This window comes from Adiantum capillus-veneris, chromosome 21 (genome assembly GCF_014529385.1).
Source record: "Adiantum capillus-veneris isolate H3 chromosome 21, ASM1452938v2, whole genome shotgun sequence".
Classification (NCBI taxonomy): Eukaryota; Viridiplantae; Streptophyta; class Polypodiopsida; order Polypodiales; family Pteridaceae; genus Adiantum; species Adiantum capillus-veneris.
The window spans coordinates 43186101-43201277 of NC_140951.1; the positions used below are offsets into that span (position 1 = coordinate 43186101).

General features: G+C 44.2%; 1 protein-coding gene across 5 annotated transcripts in view; it reads right to left on the bottom strand.

The window, feature by feature from the left end:
• Nucleotides 1-14775, bottom strand: part of HEMG2 (Flavin containing amine oxidoreductase family) — a 134375-nt gene extending 119600 nt beyond the window's left edge. The window contains exon 1 of one of the 5 annotated variants that reach the window (XR_015185650.1): nucleotides 14621-14775. Coding sequence is in view for 1 of the 5 variants with exons in the window: in XM_086493401.1 (XP_086349527.1) it covers nucleotides 14621-14648 (28 nt within the window). In the remaining 4 variants the exon portion in view is untranslated. The remainder of the gene's footprint in view (nucleotides 1-14620) is intronic. The other 4 variants (XM_086493401.1, XM_086493403.1, XM_086493404.1 and 1 more) reach the window with 4 other exon arrangements.
• Between the last annotated feature and the right edge of the window lie 402 nt (nucleotides 14776-15177).

Sequence of the window (15177 nt, forward strand, 5' to 3'; positions counted from 1 at the left end):
ATTGGCGGCTCGATTTAAAATTTACGCCCGACAGACTGACGCCACAGGCGAAGGTAGTTCGACTAGCACCCGGATGGGATGTTGCCATTACACCGAGCATTGGAAAACTTCGTTTCCAATGACAGGGGTGTTCAGGGCATGCGAGTGACGTTCTACTCAGGATCCCTTGGTACCACAAGAATTACGTCGTGGTTGACTACCGGGCCGAGAAAGCAACTTTGATAAATAAAGGGCTTTGAGATTGTACTTGATAAACTTCACTTTCTTACTCATTTTTTTGGGAGAGAACTGAACGATGGATAAAGGTTGAATATGTTTTGACCTGATCAAAAGAACGCCAAGATTTTTTCTCCACACTCATGCCGATTGCTTTTCAAAGGGCCTGAAGATCAAACCATTGATCTGATACCTGGAAGCACGCCACCGAACCGGCCACCTTATCGTGTGAGCCGATACAGAATGAAAAGATTATGAACCCAGTGAAAGACCTCTTGGAAAAGGGTCTTGTCCAGCATAGTACTTCACCGTATTGCTCTCCACTGTTGTTGGATTTGAAGAAAGACGGATCTTGGAGAATGTGCATTGATTATAGAGCTCTCAACAAAATCACCATCAAGAACAGATTTCCGATTCCTAGGATCGATGATATACTCGACAGGTTACAGGGATCCTCGTGCTTTAGCAGGATTGCTCTGAAGAGTGGATATCATCAGATCCGAATCGCGACGGGAGACGTCTACAAGACAGCCTTCCGGACTACTTTTGGATTATTTGAGTTTTGTTGGTGATGCCTTTTGGCTTAACCAATGCTCCTGTGACATTGAACCTGATGATGGACGGGATTTTTCGAGAGTACAGGCTATTTGTTGGCACTTTCTTTGATGATATCACTGGTTCCTCCAAGAATGAAGCAGAACACAAAGATCATATGCTTCAAAGATACATTTTTTTGGGACACTTTGTCTCAGCAACAAGAGTGCAAATGGATCCGGCCAAGATAGACACTATTCGTGATTGGCCCGATTTGAAGATTGTCCATGAAGTTGAAAGCTTCTTGGAACTGTGTTCGTACTACAGACGGTTCATTCGAAAGTTTGCAGAGGTTGCTTCCCCTTTGCATATCTTGATACAAAAAGGAGTCCCTTTCTCGTGGGGATCCACAGAGGTGACTGCCTTTCAGACATTGAAAGAGAAATTCACTACAGGACCAGATTTGACTTTGCCGGACTTGCAGAAGTCATTTGAAGTATTTTGTGATGCTTATGGTCGTAGTCTGGGTGCGGTCTTCATGCAAGAAGGCCATGTCATTGCTTACGAGAGCCGATTGTTCTCTAGGCCGGAGATGACAGCACAGATTTATGAAAAAGAGCATTTGGTGGTTATCCATGCTCTTACTCAGTGGCGGCATTACCTACTCGGAGCGGATTTTACTTTGCGCTACTTCTTGCCACAGAAGCAGCTTTCGGAAAAGCAGATGCGGTGGGCGAACATCTTGTCACAGTTCCACTTCCAAATTGTCCATGTGCAGGGACAGAAGAATGTGGTGGCAGATGCTTTGTCTCAGAAACCGCTGGTTCTGGCTATTTCCGCGATACATCATAGGAGCTTCGAGGATCTGGTCGATCATTATGCCACAGATACAGATTTTGCAGATATTTTTGCACGGATACGGGATGGGGAGACAGTAGCTGGATACTCCCTTCGGGAAGGCTACTTGATGAGAAAGACTATGTTGTGCATTACACAGCCCTTGAGGGAAAAGGTTATATCTGAATGCCACTGTCCACCTTTTACGGGTCACCGCGGCATTGCTACCACCATGAAGGGGTAGAGAGATACTTCTTTTGGCCGAGACTCAATAAGGATGTAAGGAATTTGTGCACAGTATGCTAGAAGGTCAAGTTTGACAGGCATAAGGAACAGGAATTGTTACAGCCTTACCCATACCCACCCGCCCTTGGGAAAATATTGAAATGGATTTCATTTTTGATCTCCCGAGAACACAGAATGATCACGATGATTTTCCGATTACATGGCATGCTTGAGACGATTGTCTCCGACAGAGACCCCAGATTTACGAGTTTGTTTTGGAAGGCAATTTGGGAGAACATTGGCACGCGGTTGCAGTTCTCGTCATCGTTCCACCCGCAGATTGACGGGCAATCCGAGATTGCCAATTCAGTGGTTCTAGATTTATTGAAGTCTTGTATCTCAGATCAGAAGACTCAATGGGAAAGATATTTACCTTTGGTGGAATTTGCCTACAATAACAAGATACACTCTTCAACGGGGAAGACGCCATTTGAGATTGTTGAAAGTGCTACGAAGGTTCCATCCTTCCTGAGCACGAAAGATTAGATATTTGAAGGGGATGAATATTCGCGAGATTTGGATACGGCTTTTGCCAAGGTTCGTGAGACTTTGCAAAAGTCTCAAGAACGACAGAAAAAGGCAGCGGATCGCCATCGTCACGACTTGAAATTGAAGGAGGATGATTGGGTGCTCTTACGTTTTGAGAAGGCACGCCTAAGGAAGAAAAAAGGGAAAGGAGAGGCTTTTTCCAAAGCTTCGTATGCGATACTACGGACCTTTCCAGATTACTAAAAAGATAAATGATGTCTCCTTCCGATTGAAACTGCCAGATACTTGGAGGATTCACAATGCATTTCATGTGAGTCTCTTGAAACCTTTTAAAGGTGATGTGCTTGATGAGGGGGAGCCTGATGAGCAACCCGAAGTGGAAGAAAACGAGGAGATCCTTGTTCCTGAACAGATTTTGGCACATAAAGATACAAAGACTAAAGGTAAAGTCCGAAGGCGGTTCTTGGTTAAGTTCAAGAATTATCCTGCACTAGATGCGAAGTGGATGGAGGAGGAGGACCTAGCCGATACTCCTCAGATTGTGAAACTTTACCTCGATGCTTTTGGTTTAGCATAGTCTACTCCAAATGGAACCCAGAATTCAGCTTGGCCGGAGATCTGATGCAGTGGGATGCACAAGAGGGGAGTCACTCCACTCCTTTGTCAACAGATGCCTCGATTTTGATACTAAAGTCACTGATGTCTCTTTGAGCTTCAGAGATACTGATAGCTGACAGTATTCTGGTGGATGACTTTATGAAATGGAATTCCTGATAATGATACTGATTTGTTTCTTCACTTCTTTTGAGTGCAGGAACTGATAGACGAAATGACTGCAGCATTTTGGTCTACTTGATCTTGAATAGACATGGTTGCAATAGGGGTTAGTCAATCGGACATCGATGAGGTCCCGATTGGACCTAGATGTGATTGCTAGCTACATTGCCGATAAATCATGCTCTAAGATCCGAATGAATGTTGAATGTCATGTGATGTCTGGTGATGTCGTGTGATGTGACTGTCGATTTTGTACATGTGCTAGATGTGTGTTCCTAGTACGTAGGTACTAACAGTCAGTGTCTGCTAAGACAGTTTATGGCTTTTGTCGGTTTTGCAGGCGTAATCGCGGTCGATTACAATGCTTTCAAGAGGGGGGTATGTCACAAAGTGATGATGTGGCTACAGACAGAAACCCTAATTTCTGCCAGAAACCCTAAAATTCCTGCAAACCCTAATTTCCGGAAATCGCGAAGGTGGAAAAAAAAAAATTTTGAGCGATGCAAATCTCAGCTTTTTGCTATGATTTGGGAGAAAGAGAGAGAAAGAGAACTTGCTTTTTACTGACTCTCATTGAGAGAGAGAGAGAGAGAGAGAGAGAGAGAGAGAGAGAGAGAATCTGCGGGCTCTGCTTTTGGGCATCCCTTGTAATCTTTAAATTAGTGGTGAGGGCCTCACTTCTCAGAGCATCTGGACGCAGAGTCTGAGAGTGAAACCCTAACCGCTCTCTTGTACTTTGATGATTGATTAATACAAAAAGAAATACCGAAAGGGGCGCCAATCTTTGGGGCCAATATCTCTAGGCACGGAACTCCGCCGGGCCAATGCAAATCTATTGTGATTTGTGAATTGTTTGAAATGGTTATTTGGTGCTGTCGTGATTGATTCTTGACTTGGAGTGTCCAAGTCTGTTACAGCAGCTAGCTCTACTCGGGCAATAGCACGCGGTACTTAAGCCTTGGCTCTAATGAGCCGTGAGATCATAGAGACCAGAGGCTTCTCCATGTCCCCCCATCCATCAGTGCGGCCAATCCTCCCGTTATGATCCAATGAAGGTCCCCAAATCTCAGCTCCATAAAGCAATGTAGAGGCCACCAAAGTGTCAAAGAGCCACAGCTTCGTCCGAGGCTCCTGAAACTGAACCTATGAACACATCCTTCCCAATCTACCCAATGCTGCATGGGCTCTGGTCAATCTAGTCTCTGCTGCCCTCCTCAATGAAAATGCTGGCCCACCAAAACCACTCCAAGGTAGGTGTAAGCATCTGTATACTCCACTGTCTCCTGGCCGTATGTGAATGCAGGCGCTGACCTCCTGATCCACTGTGGGGTGGTATTAAATACCATGACCTTGGTTTTAGTATTTACCAAGGTTGACGGACAAACCACTCTCCTGGGCAAACCTGTGCAAAGCATCCAAGTGACGTTGCATCCCGTCAAGAGAGTCGGAGATCAACACGATATCATCAGTATATAACAATAGTGGAATCCATGTCCCTGCCAGCTGTGCACCTCTATCACCATCTCTCTCAATGTAGTTAGAAACCTCATCCACATACATACCATATAGAATAGGAGAGAGTGGGCAACCCTGCTTCACCCCAATAGTGGAGTGGACCGGCGTGGATAGACCCTCTGAGGTGCATACATGCCCCACTACTGACCTGTATAATGCCATAAAGTGGCTACATATAGAGGATTGTTAATACTTACTACTGGTTCTGTCTATGGACCATACTATCCCAATCCCTCGCACAATGTCAATATGGTCGGAGTCGGTAGAAGTTTCCACACTGGGATGCCCTTCAAACTACTTTGGTTCTTGGTTTATAGTTGCTCGCTCCTTTGCTCCGGGACAACTCCTACTACCAATACCACATGATGAGGATGTGTTTCCATTAGCTCTTGTTCCACAACTTCGGCCAGGGATCAAGAGGGCTCGCCATTGATCCTCAGTCTTGTAGTCCTTGATGTGGTTGGTGTATGTCTTTGAGGTTTCAAATTCATCATTGGTTGACACATGGGGACAGTTACTGTAGATGTAGCAAGAGATTTTCACACATTTTGGGAGACTGTGATTGGCCAGCAGTATTCTAACAGTGGTGTATGCATTTCTATGGGACCCCGTTGGCGCCATTGTGTACATGACCATGGTACATTGGTACATGATAGAGCGATGTGGATTACTCAAAAGATGGATGACTCTCTGGTGGGTGTGATGTGCATCTATGTTCCAACTTCAGCTCAGGAGGTTGCCGAGTTTTGGCACCAAATTGTGAATGTATTACCAACTATGGATTCGTGAGGTAATTTCAACAATGTAGAGACCATTGAGGACTGGCGATCCATTCAGCCTCCATCTTTACCATATGTAGCACTATGTGAGAGAGAGGCTTCTTACAAATTCCTTTTGCTTATTTTGGTAAAGATTCCTCGCATATCCCATCTGTGGCTCACACTCCACAGTCATTGCACTTTTTGTGGGGTTTTAGACGACAGTCAAGTCATTTGCTAGAGCCACTAAATAGATTTCACATTGGCACCTGGGCACCATCTCATGGTGGGACAATTACGATTTGGCCTAGTACACTGCTCTTTGATCATGCTCCAGTTTCTTTGCATCTGAGATTTGAGACTTCCTCTATGCCAAGACAAGGATCGTGCATACCTGACTTGGTGTCAAAAGATGCTTCATTGTCTCATTTGATTCAAGATGTTTGGGCACGCATTGGTTTGCAAATCCTTCGTCCCATTTGGCTACATGCATTATAGCGTCTTCCCAGGCTTGCAGACAAACAATTGCAAAGTGGCGACAAGGCATGTTCCGCAAGGAACGTGAGTTACAGGACCGTTTGAGTTGCATACACCAATAGCTCGAGGAGTTTCCAGGAGACGAGTTTCTGGGAGACGAGTTTCTGGGTGAGCGCGAGGTTGACAGCAGAGAGACACTTGGTCACATTCAGACTAAGAAATCCGAATTTGGCTATCATGCTTTGATATCGACGTTGATATCCAAAGCGGATAGGATGAATAAGGATTTCTTTGCAAACTTTCAGGAGCATCCCAAGGAGATTTCTATTAGGGCCTTACAAGATTTTGCATACAGGTTGCACACGGATCCTAATCAGATCCTTGACATAACTTCAGAATATTTTGAGCATTTGTTTATTGCCAATCAACTTAGAGATGATATTTTGCATGCCAAAGAAGAGGGTTGCTCTCATGTATAGCCTGTGGTTACAGAGTTTGTGCCACACTTTACTAGCCCTCTTTTCTATGCAGGAGATGTATGACGCAATGGTTGGCCTAGATAGTGTATCTTGTCTTGGAGGGGATGGGTTGACTAGACATTTCTCCTTGCAGGTTTGGGATGCACTCAGCCCCGTTATGCTTTCAAGATTACATCACATATTTGACATAGGAGAGATGCCTTCCTCTATGTGCTCAAGACTCTTTCTCTTATATCGAAAGGGGGAGATGAATCATCCCTCCGACAATAGAGACCGATCACTCTCATGTCTTCCGTGTATAAGATCTTTGCTCGCATGATTAGTATGCGCTTGAAGCCCCTTATGCTCGACCTTATCTATGCTTCGCAAACACGTTTTGTGCAGGATCAATGTATTTTGGATAACATCTTCACTTTCTATGAGGCAATCGAGTGGTCTTGTAGGACTGAACAACCTATAGCGTTCATGCTTCTTGATTTTGAGAAGGCTTATGATAGGGTAGATTAGGGTTTCTTGGAGGGCACTATTCAGAGGATGGGTTTCCCCTTATAGTGGATTAGAGGGCATTGTACCGTACTGCTTCTAGCGTTGTCACAATTAGAGGCCACATTGGACGGTGTGTTCCTCTGTCTCGTTTAGACTGCCACGGGACATCTACTTCTTTCTCCTTTTGTTGAGGCCATTTCTCTCTTCTTGCGCCACAGGACACCACAGTTGAGAGGTCTTAGTATGCCTTTGGATGACTCGCCAGATTTGTTGGATCAGGAGTATGCAGATGACACTATGCTCTTTGTACGCTATGATACACTCACCATCAGCTAATGGAGATGCAACGTCAACAGCAAGTTGACGAGTACGCAAAGCAGATGCTCAAGTTTGTAAAGGATTAGCAGATCACGACTACGGGCCACCTCAACCTACGTAGCATCAGCTAATGGAGATGCAACGTCAACAGCAGGTTGACGAGTGCGCAAAGCAGATGCTCAAGTTTGCAAAGGATCCACAATATGCAAAAATTTTGACGCGGCATCCAATTGACGAAGTGCACACTCATTGGCAGAAAACCATTGAGTCACCAACAAAACCGGCAATCAAGAAATCTCCTGTCCCACAGATGTTTACTGAAGATGAACTCCAATCGAAAAACAAGTCAACCAACTATTTGAAGAAACGTAACAAGGGAATTGACTTCCCTGGTTACTTGGGCCGAAAATCTTCTTTTGAGAAAGCAAGAAAACAGAAGAAGCGTGTACGTTTCAAAGCATTGTCCTGTTTGTCCTCATCTTCTTCTGACAGCTCGTTCAGCTCATCCTTTTCTGACTGGAGTGATGAGGACAGAAAGGGCAAGAATCGACAAGCAGACTATATGTTTTATTCAAAAAGGAAGCACTTCTACAGAGCCAATCAGTATGATTTTCTCAACAACAAGGGCAAGAAGGCCAAGGAATTCAAAGAGGGTGGACAAGCAATAAAATTTGAAACCTTTTTAGGGTTTTGAGATGCTCCTAAGGCTTTAGCCTTTATCCAACAGTCTGATATAGCATTTCAAGGTGGTTCAGAACGCACTATATGTGGCGTATATGTACGTATTGTACGTTGTTCCGTACAGTAAAAAAAATTATGTACATAAAAACATGTAACTCTCGTTAAAAAAACTCAATTTACCAAACTTTCTAGGACATTTTTGATAAAAAACAAGAGAGGAAAACAACTTTTAGAGACATTTAAAGACATGTTTTACAAGACAACCGCATACTGTGTAACTATTGCAAGAGACTTCAAAGTTTAGACGACATTGATGATTGAACAAGCATATCAAAGCTCAAATGAGAACTAATTTGGTCGCCCAGAAGTCAGCAAAAATGCATCAAAAACCCTCAGCCACGCTTATCTTCCAAAAAGAAAAATGTTAGAAAGTGCCTTATACAGATCGATCTGTATCGTACGAATCGTACAGTACGGAACGGATTCGTACGTACGTTTTGATCCTACCTTGTAGCATTTTCTGGAGGCCACTACACAGAGCACTCAAAGATTAGACGTGCAGCATCCTCTTTGAAAGGCAATGCTCAGACATGATGGTCCACTCTTTTGCTAAGAAAAGAAGCACCGACAGAGTGGCTGAAATTCAAGAAACTCTTTATTTCTTCATGGCTCACTCAAGAGTATGAACAAGATGTGAGAACCGATTGAAACCACCTTCAGATGATCAGAGTTGACACCTTGGATGATTACTGTGAAAGATTTTGGGATACTTTCCTTCCGACCTCTTCTTTCAAGAAGATCAGTTTTAAGGAGCGGATTGAGAGGTTTTGTTGTGGATTCCCAACGAAATTCAAGACTACTACCTTGAGAAGAAGTTAGAGTCCATTCAACAATTGATGGGACATGCTACGCGAGGATTCGCTATGCATTCAAGTAACTTGACTTACCCACCCGACAAGTCAGAACAGAAACAGACGACAGACAGATACACGAACTCAACTAACAGAAGAACAAAAAGATACATGATCTCGCCTGATAGAAGACCACAAAGATGAATATTTCAAAGCAGGAAAGTGTTTTGAATGTGGAGAATAAGGACATATTGTTGCACAGTGCCCCAACAAGGCACAAGAATAAGGATGACTAACAAAATGGAAATCCTGAGGGAAGGGAGATACTCGTTCCAGAACAAATTTTAGATAGAACATTATGGATGAATTAGCATTATTTTGGTGTATGAATTAATGAAATAAGACTTTTCGGAAGAAGATTTTGAATTTTTGGACGAAACCAATGTTGTATGGAAGAACCTGTTATTTGGGAGCATATAACACGGTTATGAATGAGATGATGATGATGGCTTTGGAGCAGCGATAGCTCCCAGATGAACCTGAATTGAAAAAGAGCGAGAAGATACTCGTTCAAGAACAGATACTGGCTTTCCAAGACAAGAAAGAGAAAGGTAAAATGAACAGTGGTTCTTAGTTAAGAACCATCCGGCATTGAATGTAAAATGGATGGAGAAGGAGGACCTAGCGGATACTCCTTGGATTTGGAACTTTACCTCAACGCTTTTGGTCTCGCTGTGCCTATTCCAAGAGTTCCTACTGATCAGTAGGTTGAATCGGGTGCAGGCGGGACTACACAAGAGGGGAGTTACTCCGCTCCTTTGTCACAGATTACCTAGATGGAATAAAGTCACTTATTTCCCTATGGGTTTCAGAATACTGATGTGCTAACAGTATTCTACTGAATGACTTTATGAGAGAAGTACTTCGACTTGAGATCCCCGAAAATGATTACTCGCACATGACAGTGCTTGAGTGGAATGATTGACCAAATGACTACAGCATTTAGGTCTCAGAATCTATGGACGTGATCGCGATATGGGATTAGTTAAATCGACATCTGTGAGGCCCGGTGCGGATCTAGATGTGATTGCTAAATACGTCGCCAGGAATCACAGTCCTAGATTCTATGTGATGTGAATGTGAATGTGATATGAATGTGCTCTGATATGATGTGACTATCGTCTTTGTACAAGTGCTGGATTTGTGTCGTCTAGAGAGTCAGTGTCTACTGAACTAGTTTATGGCTCATGTCTGATGGTGCACGTGTAATCGAGGGCGATTGCGATTCTTTCAAGAGGGGGGTATGTCACAAACTGATGACCTGGCATGACCACCCCCGGACAGATGCTGACGTGGACAGAGAGCACAACAGCTGACAAGGCAGACAGTACGGACGTCTGAAAATTGCCCTAACAGGCTGCTGACGTGGCAGAACTGTACGAAATTCCGCAAAAAAAAAAAAGCGTTGATGCTTTTGAGCCAGCTTTTGGGGAATATTGTTTTTGGAACTCTTTGCTTTTGAGTTTATGGCTTTTAGGGCTCTGCTATTGGCATCCCTTGTAAAGAATAAAAAGGGCCCAAGGTCCTCACTCTTGAGGGCATCTGGCCGCACAGTCTGAGAGCCGACAACCCGCAGGAGTTGTACTTTGATCAAGCATTAATATAAAATAAATAGCAAAAGGGACGCCAATCTTTGGGACCAACCTCTAGGCATGGAACTATGTCGGGCCGTGTCGTCTCGAATTGAACTGTGATTTAAAGTTGTGAAGTATTTTAAGTGATTCTCTCGTGTGTCGTGTCAGATTCTCGACTTGGACGCCCAAGTCTGTGACATTGGGGATTATTGATCCAATGATGAGAGAAAGGCAATGCTTGCCAAGCTCATAGTACGCAGATTGTTTCTAGAGGTTTAGCCTTGGAAATTGTTTCTACACCAGGCTTTGCCACATACCTCTCCTCGTTTTAAATCTATTGCCAATGTTTGACACCCAACCATCAGATTCATCTTCACAAATGCACTCTTGGATAAGTCCCATTTGTCACCATTTATGCATTGCTTGTTGCGGGTTTAGAAACACCACCTTCTTTTGTTGAGGAGGTAGCGAGGCAGCCACTTATCTGGAATGCATATGTGACAAATTCAGAAGAGCATCAGCTAGGCGAGAGAACTCACATTGACTGCGCTAGATGGGAGGACGAGCCAACAGACACTTTACCTTGTTGATCAAATGCTTCCTTGGTTGGGGCACAAGTTATTGGAGCTACCTATGGGATCCGCAGAGGAGTTGCTGCCCGTATGAGAGAGATTGAGGAGGCTATTCCACCACACTAGTATGACTTCATCGTAGGACAGACTCTTCTACCTTCTCATCAAGGTTGGTGGGTGTACTTTGATCCTCGCTGCGGAGTACCGATTGTTGCTCAGCAGGGGACTCTAGTCTTTAGCATCGTTGAGACTAGCCATCATGGACGTCACATCACATTGGAGTTTCAAAATGAGTTTCCACTTGATCAACGGTTGACTATCCATTGGCAGCCTATTAGAGTGGTTGTCACGAGACTGACACAACACTAACTTTATTTGTTGGTTTCCTTCCCTTCACTTTTATTTAAATTTTGGAACCCTCTTTTTGAAATCACATATGCTTGGACATCGCATGGCCTATGTGAAACGATCGATGGCCGAAAGTTTCACCCGCACGAGGCAAGGTCAGGCAACCACGAGATGGTTCGGTCGATCGACACCGAAATCTCACTAGTAAAAGGGTGGCTAGGCTTAGTTCAAGTCATTTAGGGCCCTCAGCAAGACTTCATCATTTGGTGGGTACTAGGAAATTAAACCAAATGAGCAAAGTGGACACATGCAATCTGTGAGCGATCTGCAAGACACATCAGCAAGAGGGGGCGCCCAAAATCCAGTAGAGTAAGAGGGAGAGCTGATTTGAGATCATTAAATGACTAAAGTGTGTGTGTGAATAGTGGGTGCAGGTTCACACCTTTAATGGAAAACTTGCCTTCTCCTATGCCTTATGTAGCACGATGATTCCGCTCTCGTGCATCTCTCTTCCCTTTTGAATACATATTCGTGACGCCCAGCTCAAGGGCTACTTATCTGTTATGTACAGTTGTGGGGATTCTATGCTCGATTGCCGAGGCAAGAGCCTCTTGCACGGGTACCGAATCAGCTAGCGCTAACAAGACGATTTAGAGAGATTTATTGAAATCTCGTCTAAATCAAAGGGCAAGTAACCCTACAGGTACGGGAGCTAGAGGGCTACCCACATGAGTGATCGGCATGCGAGTCAGAGCGAAAAATAGAGAATTACAACTTGCTGTACTTTTTTGCAGGTTTGGGGTTTCTGGTCAGTTTTGATGCCTACAGGCCCCAGGAGCTTCAGGGAAGCTAGGGAATCACCAAACAAGTGTTTTGGTATAGATTAGAGGCCAAAAACAGAGAATTCAGCATGCTGTAATTTCTCGCCGGGTTTATAAAAGTGCTCTAAAGTGCATGGGGAATCACCGTTTGTCACAAACTCGGACGCCCTGAGTCAAGAGTTTGGCACGACACACGAGAGAATCACTTAAAATGATTCATAACTTTAGAACTTGAGTCGACACGGCCCGGCATAGTTCCGTGTCCAGAGGTATTGGCTCTAAAAACCTGGCGCCCCTTTTGGTATTTCTTTATTATATTAATGCTTGGGCAAAGTACAACTCCCAAAGGGGTCCTATGCTCTCAGACTCTACGCCCAAATGCTCTGAAGAGTGAGGCCCCTTAGATCTATTTATTGATACAAGGGATGCCCAAAAAGCAGAGACCCAAAAGCTCCCAAACTTAAAAGCAAAGTGTTGCAAAAGCAACCGGTTCCCAAAAAGTTGCCAAAAGGCATCAGTTCAATTTGCAAAAATCCGTATAAGCTGTCACGTCATCAGCCAGCCCAAATCCGGGCTTTGTACAGCCTACCACGTCATCAGCCGTACTGCCACATTAGCACCTCTGTCCGCTTCTGCCACGTCACCATCCCCTGTCCGTGGGTGATCATGCCACGTCATCATTTTGTGACATACCTCCCTCTTGAAAGAATTGTAATCGCCCTTGATTACCCCTACAAAATCAAACATAAGCCATAAACCGGTCCAGTAGACACTAACTCTAAGTACCGACGCACTAGACGACATAAATCCAACACTTGTACAAAGACACAGTCACATTGCATCACATTCAGATCACAGTCAAACCACATTCAGATCACATCACATAGAATCTAGGACCGTGATTCCTGGCGACATATTTAGCAATTGCATCTAGATCCACACCGGACCTCCCTAATCTTGATTTAACTAATCCCATATCGCGATCACGTCCATGGATTCCATTATGATCTAGGACCATGATTCCTAGTAACGTATTTAGCAATCGCATCTAGATCTATCCCAGATCGTGATGTCGGATTGACCAATCCCATATTGCGATCATGTCCATAAATTTCCAAGACAGAAATGTTGTAGTCAATGTGGATCACCATGTCTATGCATTGCCTTTCAAAAAGGATGTTGCCCGTCTAATCTTAAAGTGCTCTGTATAGCGGCCTCCAAAAAATGCTATGTCAAACTGTTGGATAAAGGCTAAAGCCTTGGGAGCATCTCGGAATCCTGAAAAGTATTCAAATTTTACTGCTTGTCCACCTTTAAATTCCTTGGCCTTTTTGCCCTTGTCGTCGAGAAAATCATATTGATTGGCTCTGTAAAAGTGCTTCCTTTTTTAATAAAACGTACGGTCCTTTCATCGTTTCTTGCCCTTTCTGTCCTCATCACTCGAGTCAGAAGAGGATGAGCTGTCTGAGCTGTCAGAAGAAGATGAGGACGAGAACTGGAGAATCCTTCAAAGCGTACACACTTCTTCTGTTTTCTAGCATTTTCAAAAGAGGATTTTTGGCCCAAGTATCCAGGCAAGTCAATTCCCTTGTTATGTCTCTTCAGATGCTTCTTCTTTACCCCCAACAGTTGGTTGACTCATCTTTTAACCACGTCCTCCAGTTCATCTTCAGTAAACATCTGTGGGACAGAAGGTTTCTTGAGGGCTTACTTTATTAGGGAATCAAGGGTTTTCTGCCAATCGGAATGCACCTCATCAATTGGGTGCCGGGTCAAAAATTTGGCATACTGAGGATCCTTTGCAAACTGAAGCATCTGCTTTGCACAATCAGCCTGTTGTTGACGCTGCATATCCATCAATTGATATCCCATAGGCCGAGGTGTCCCGTACTCTAGGTTTGTTAATTCATTCGAATTTCTCATGCTGCCTCTCGTTTCAGAAGTGTCAGAAGGGTTCATTTGATTCTTGGGGGATTCCTCGTTTGAATCCATGTGTAATCTGGGATTCTTTATGGCTTATGCCCTATAAGACAGAGCGATGAAGATGGGAGCGAGCGCCCAATGCGCGATGAAGTAAGGGTGGGAGTGGCTAATAAGTCCGGGGCCGGGGCACGAAGATTTTTCAATAACAATTTCCAAAGTGTCCAAGTGCTCTATCCGCTCTTTGGTAGGACCGGTATGCTTTTAGAAAAGCACATGCCCGACTACACTAAAACCTGCAAATTTTTAACTTGAAAGAGCAGTAGAGACAAACACGGTAGACCGTGGTTCTCTACCTAGAAGTAGGCGCCCCACAATTTCCAGTGGGCTTGACGTTGGGCTTTGAGGACCATTGGCATTTCATGAATAGAGTCTTATCTCAACAATTGGCGTCAAATGCCTATTCTTTCTTTCTCTCTTAGGCCTGTTGTAATACCCTCTCAGCCTGGTTTTGAATGTTGCGAGGACATGAAAATTGACGTTCGCACAAAATGCAGGTGTGCAAGCCCATGCAAGTGTGTATCTACGTGAGCACTGAACTATGAGAGAGAAAAGAACTTACTTGAGGTCTCTTCCTGCGAGCTCGCCATGCTCCTTGCCACAATGCAATGATCCTTTGAGCCGGAACGGAGATTAAAGTACACCCAAGTCCGGCGTCCGCTTTGAACCTTTCCGGCAGGAATCTAAGGCCTGCGTCACACATACTCAAAAAGAGTATGTTTGGGCGCTGTAGTGTCCCACCCAGGCGGACGGCCAAAGTTAGAGCACTTTCGCACGCTTCCTCAAGCCTATTTTGATAAGCCCTCCTCTTTTGTCTTCTCTCTCCAAATGTTGTTGTTCAAAGCCAACTTTGCCAAAAATGGTGGAGTAGCATCGCACTTGGCTTTGTTAACCAAGAAGACAACAGGTAAAAGCCTAGTTGCAACTTTTCTCAGGTGGAAAGAAAACTAGTTCGCCTTGATTGGTTCACTATACAGATGGTAACAAGTGAAAAAGTGATAGTGGTGTGGATTTTACCTCATGGTAGAGCTTGTGATGATGGCTTCATAGCATCTCTCCTCAAATCTTTTGCCAAAAACTCTATGACCTCGCATTAAAAATGAGATTTTGCATTTAAAG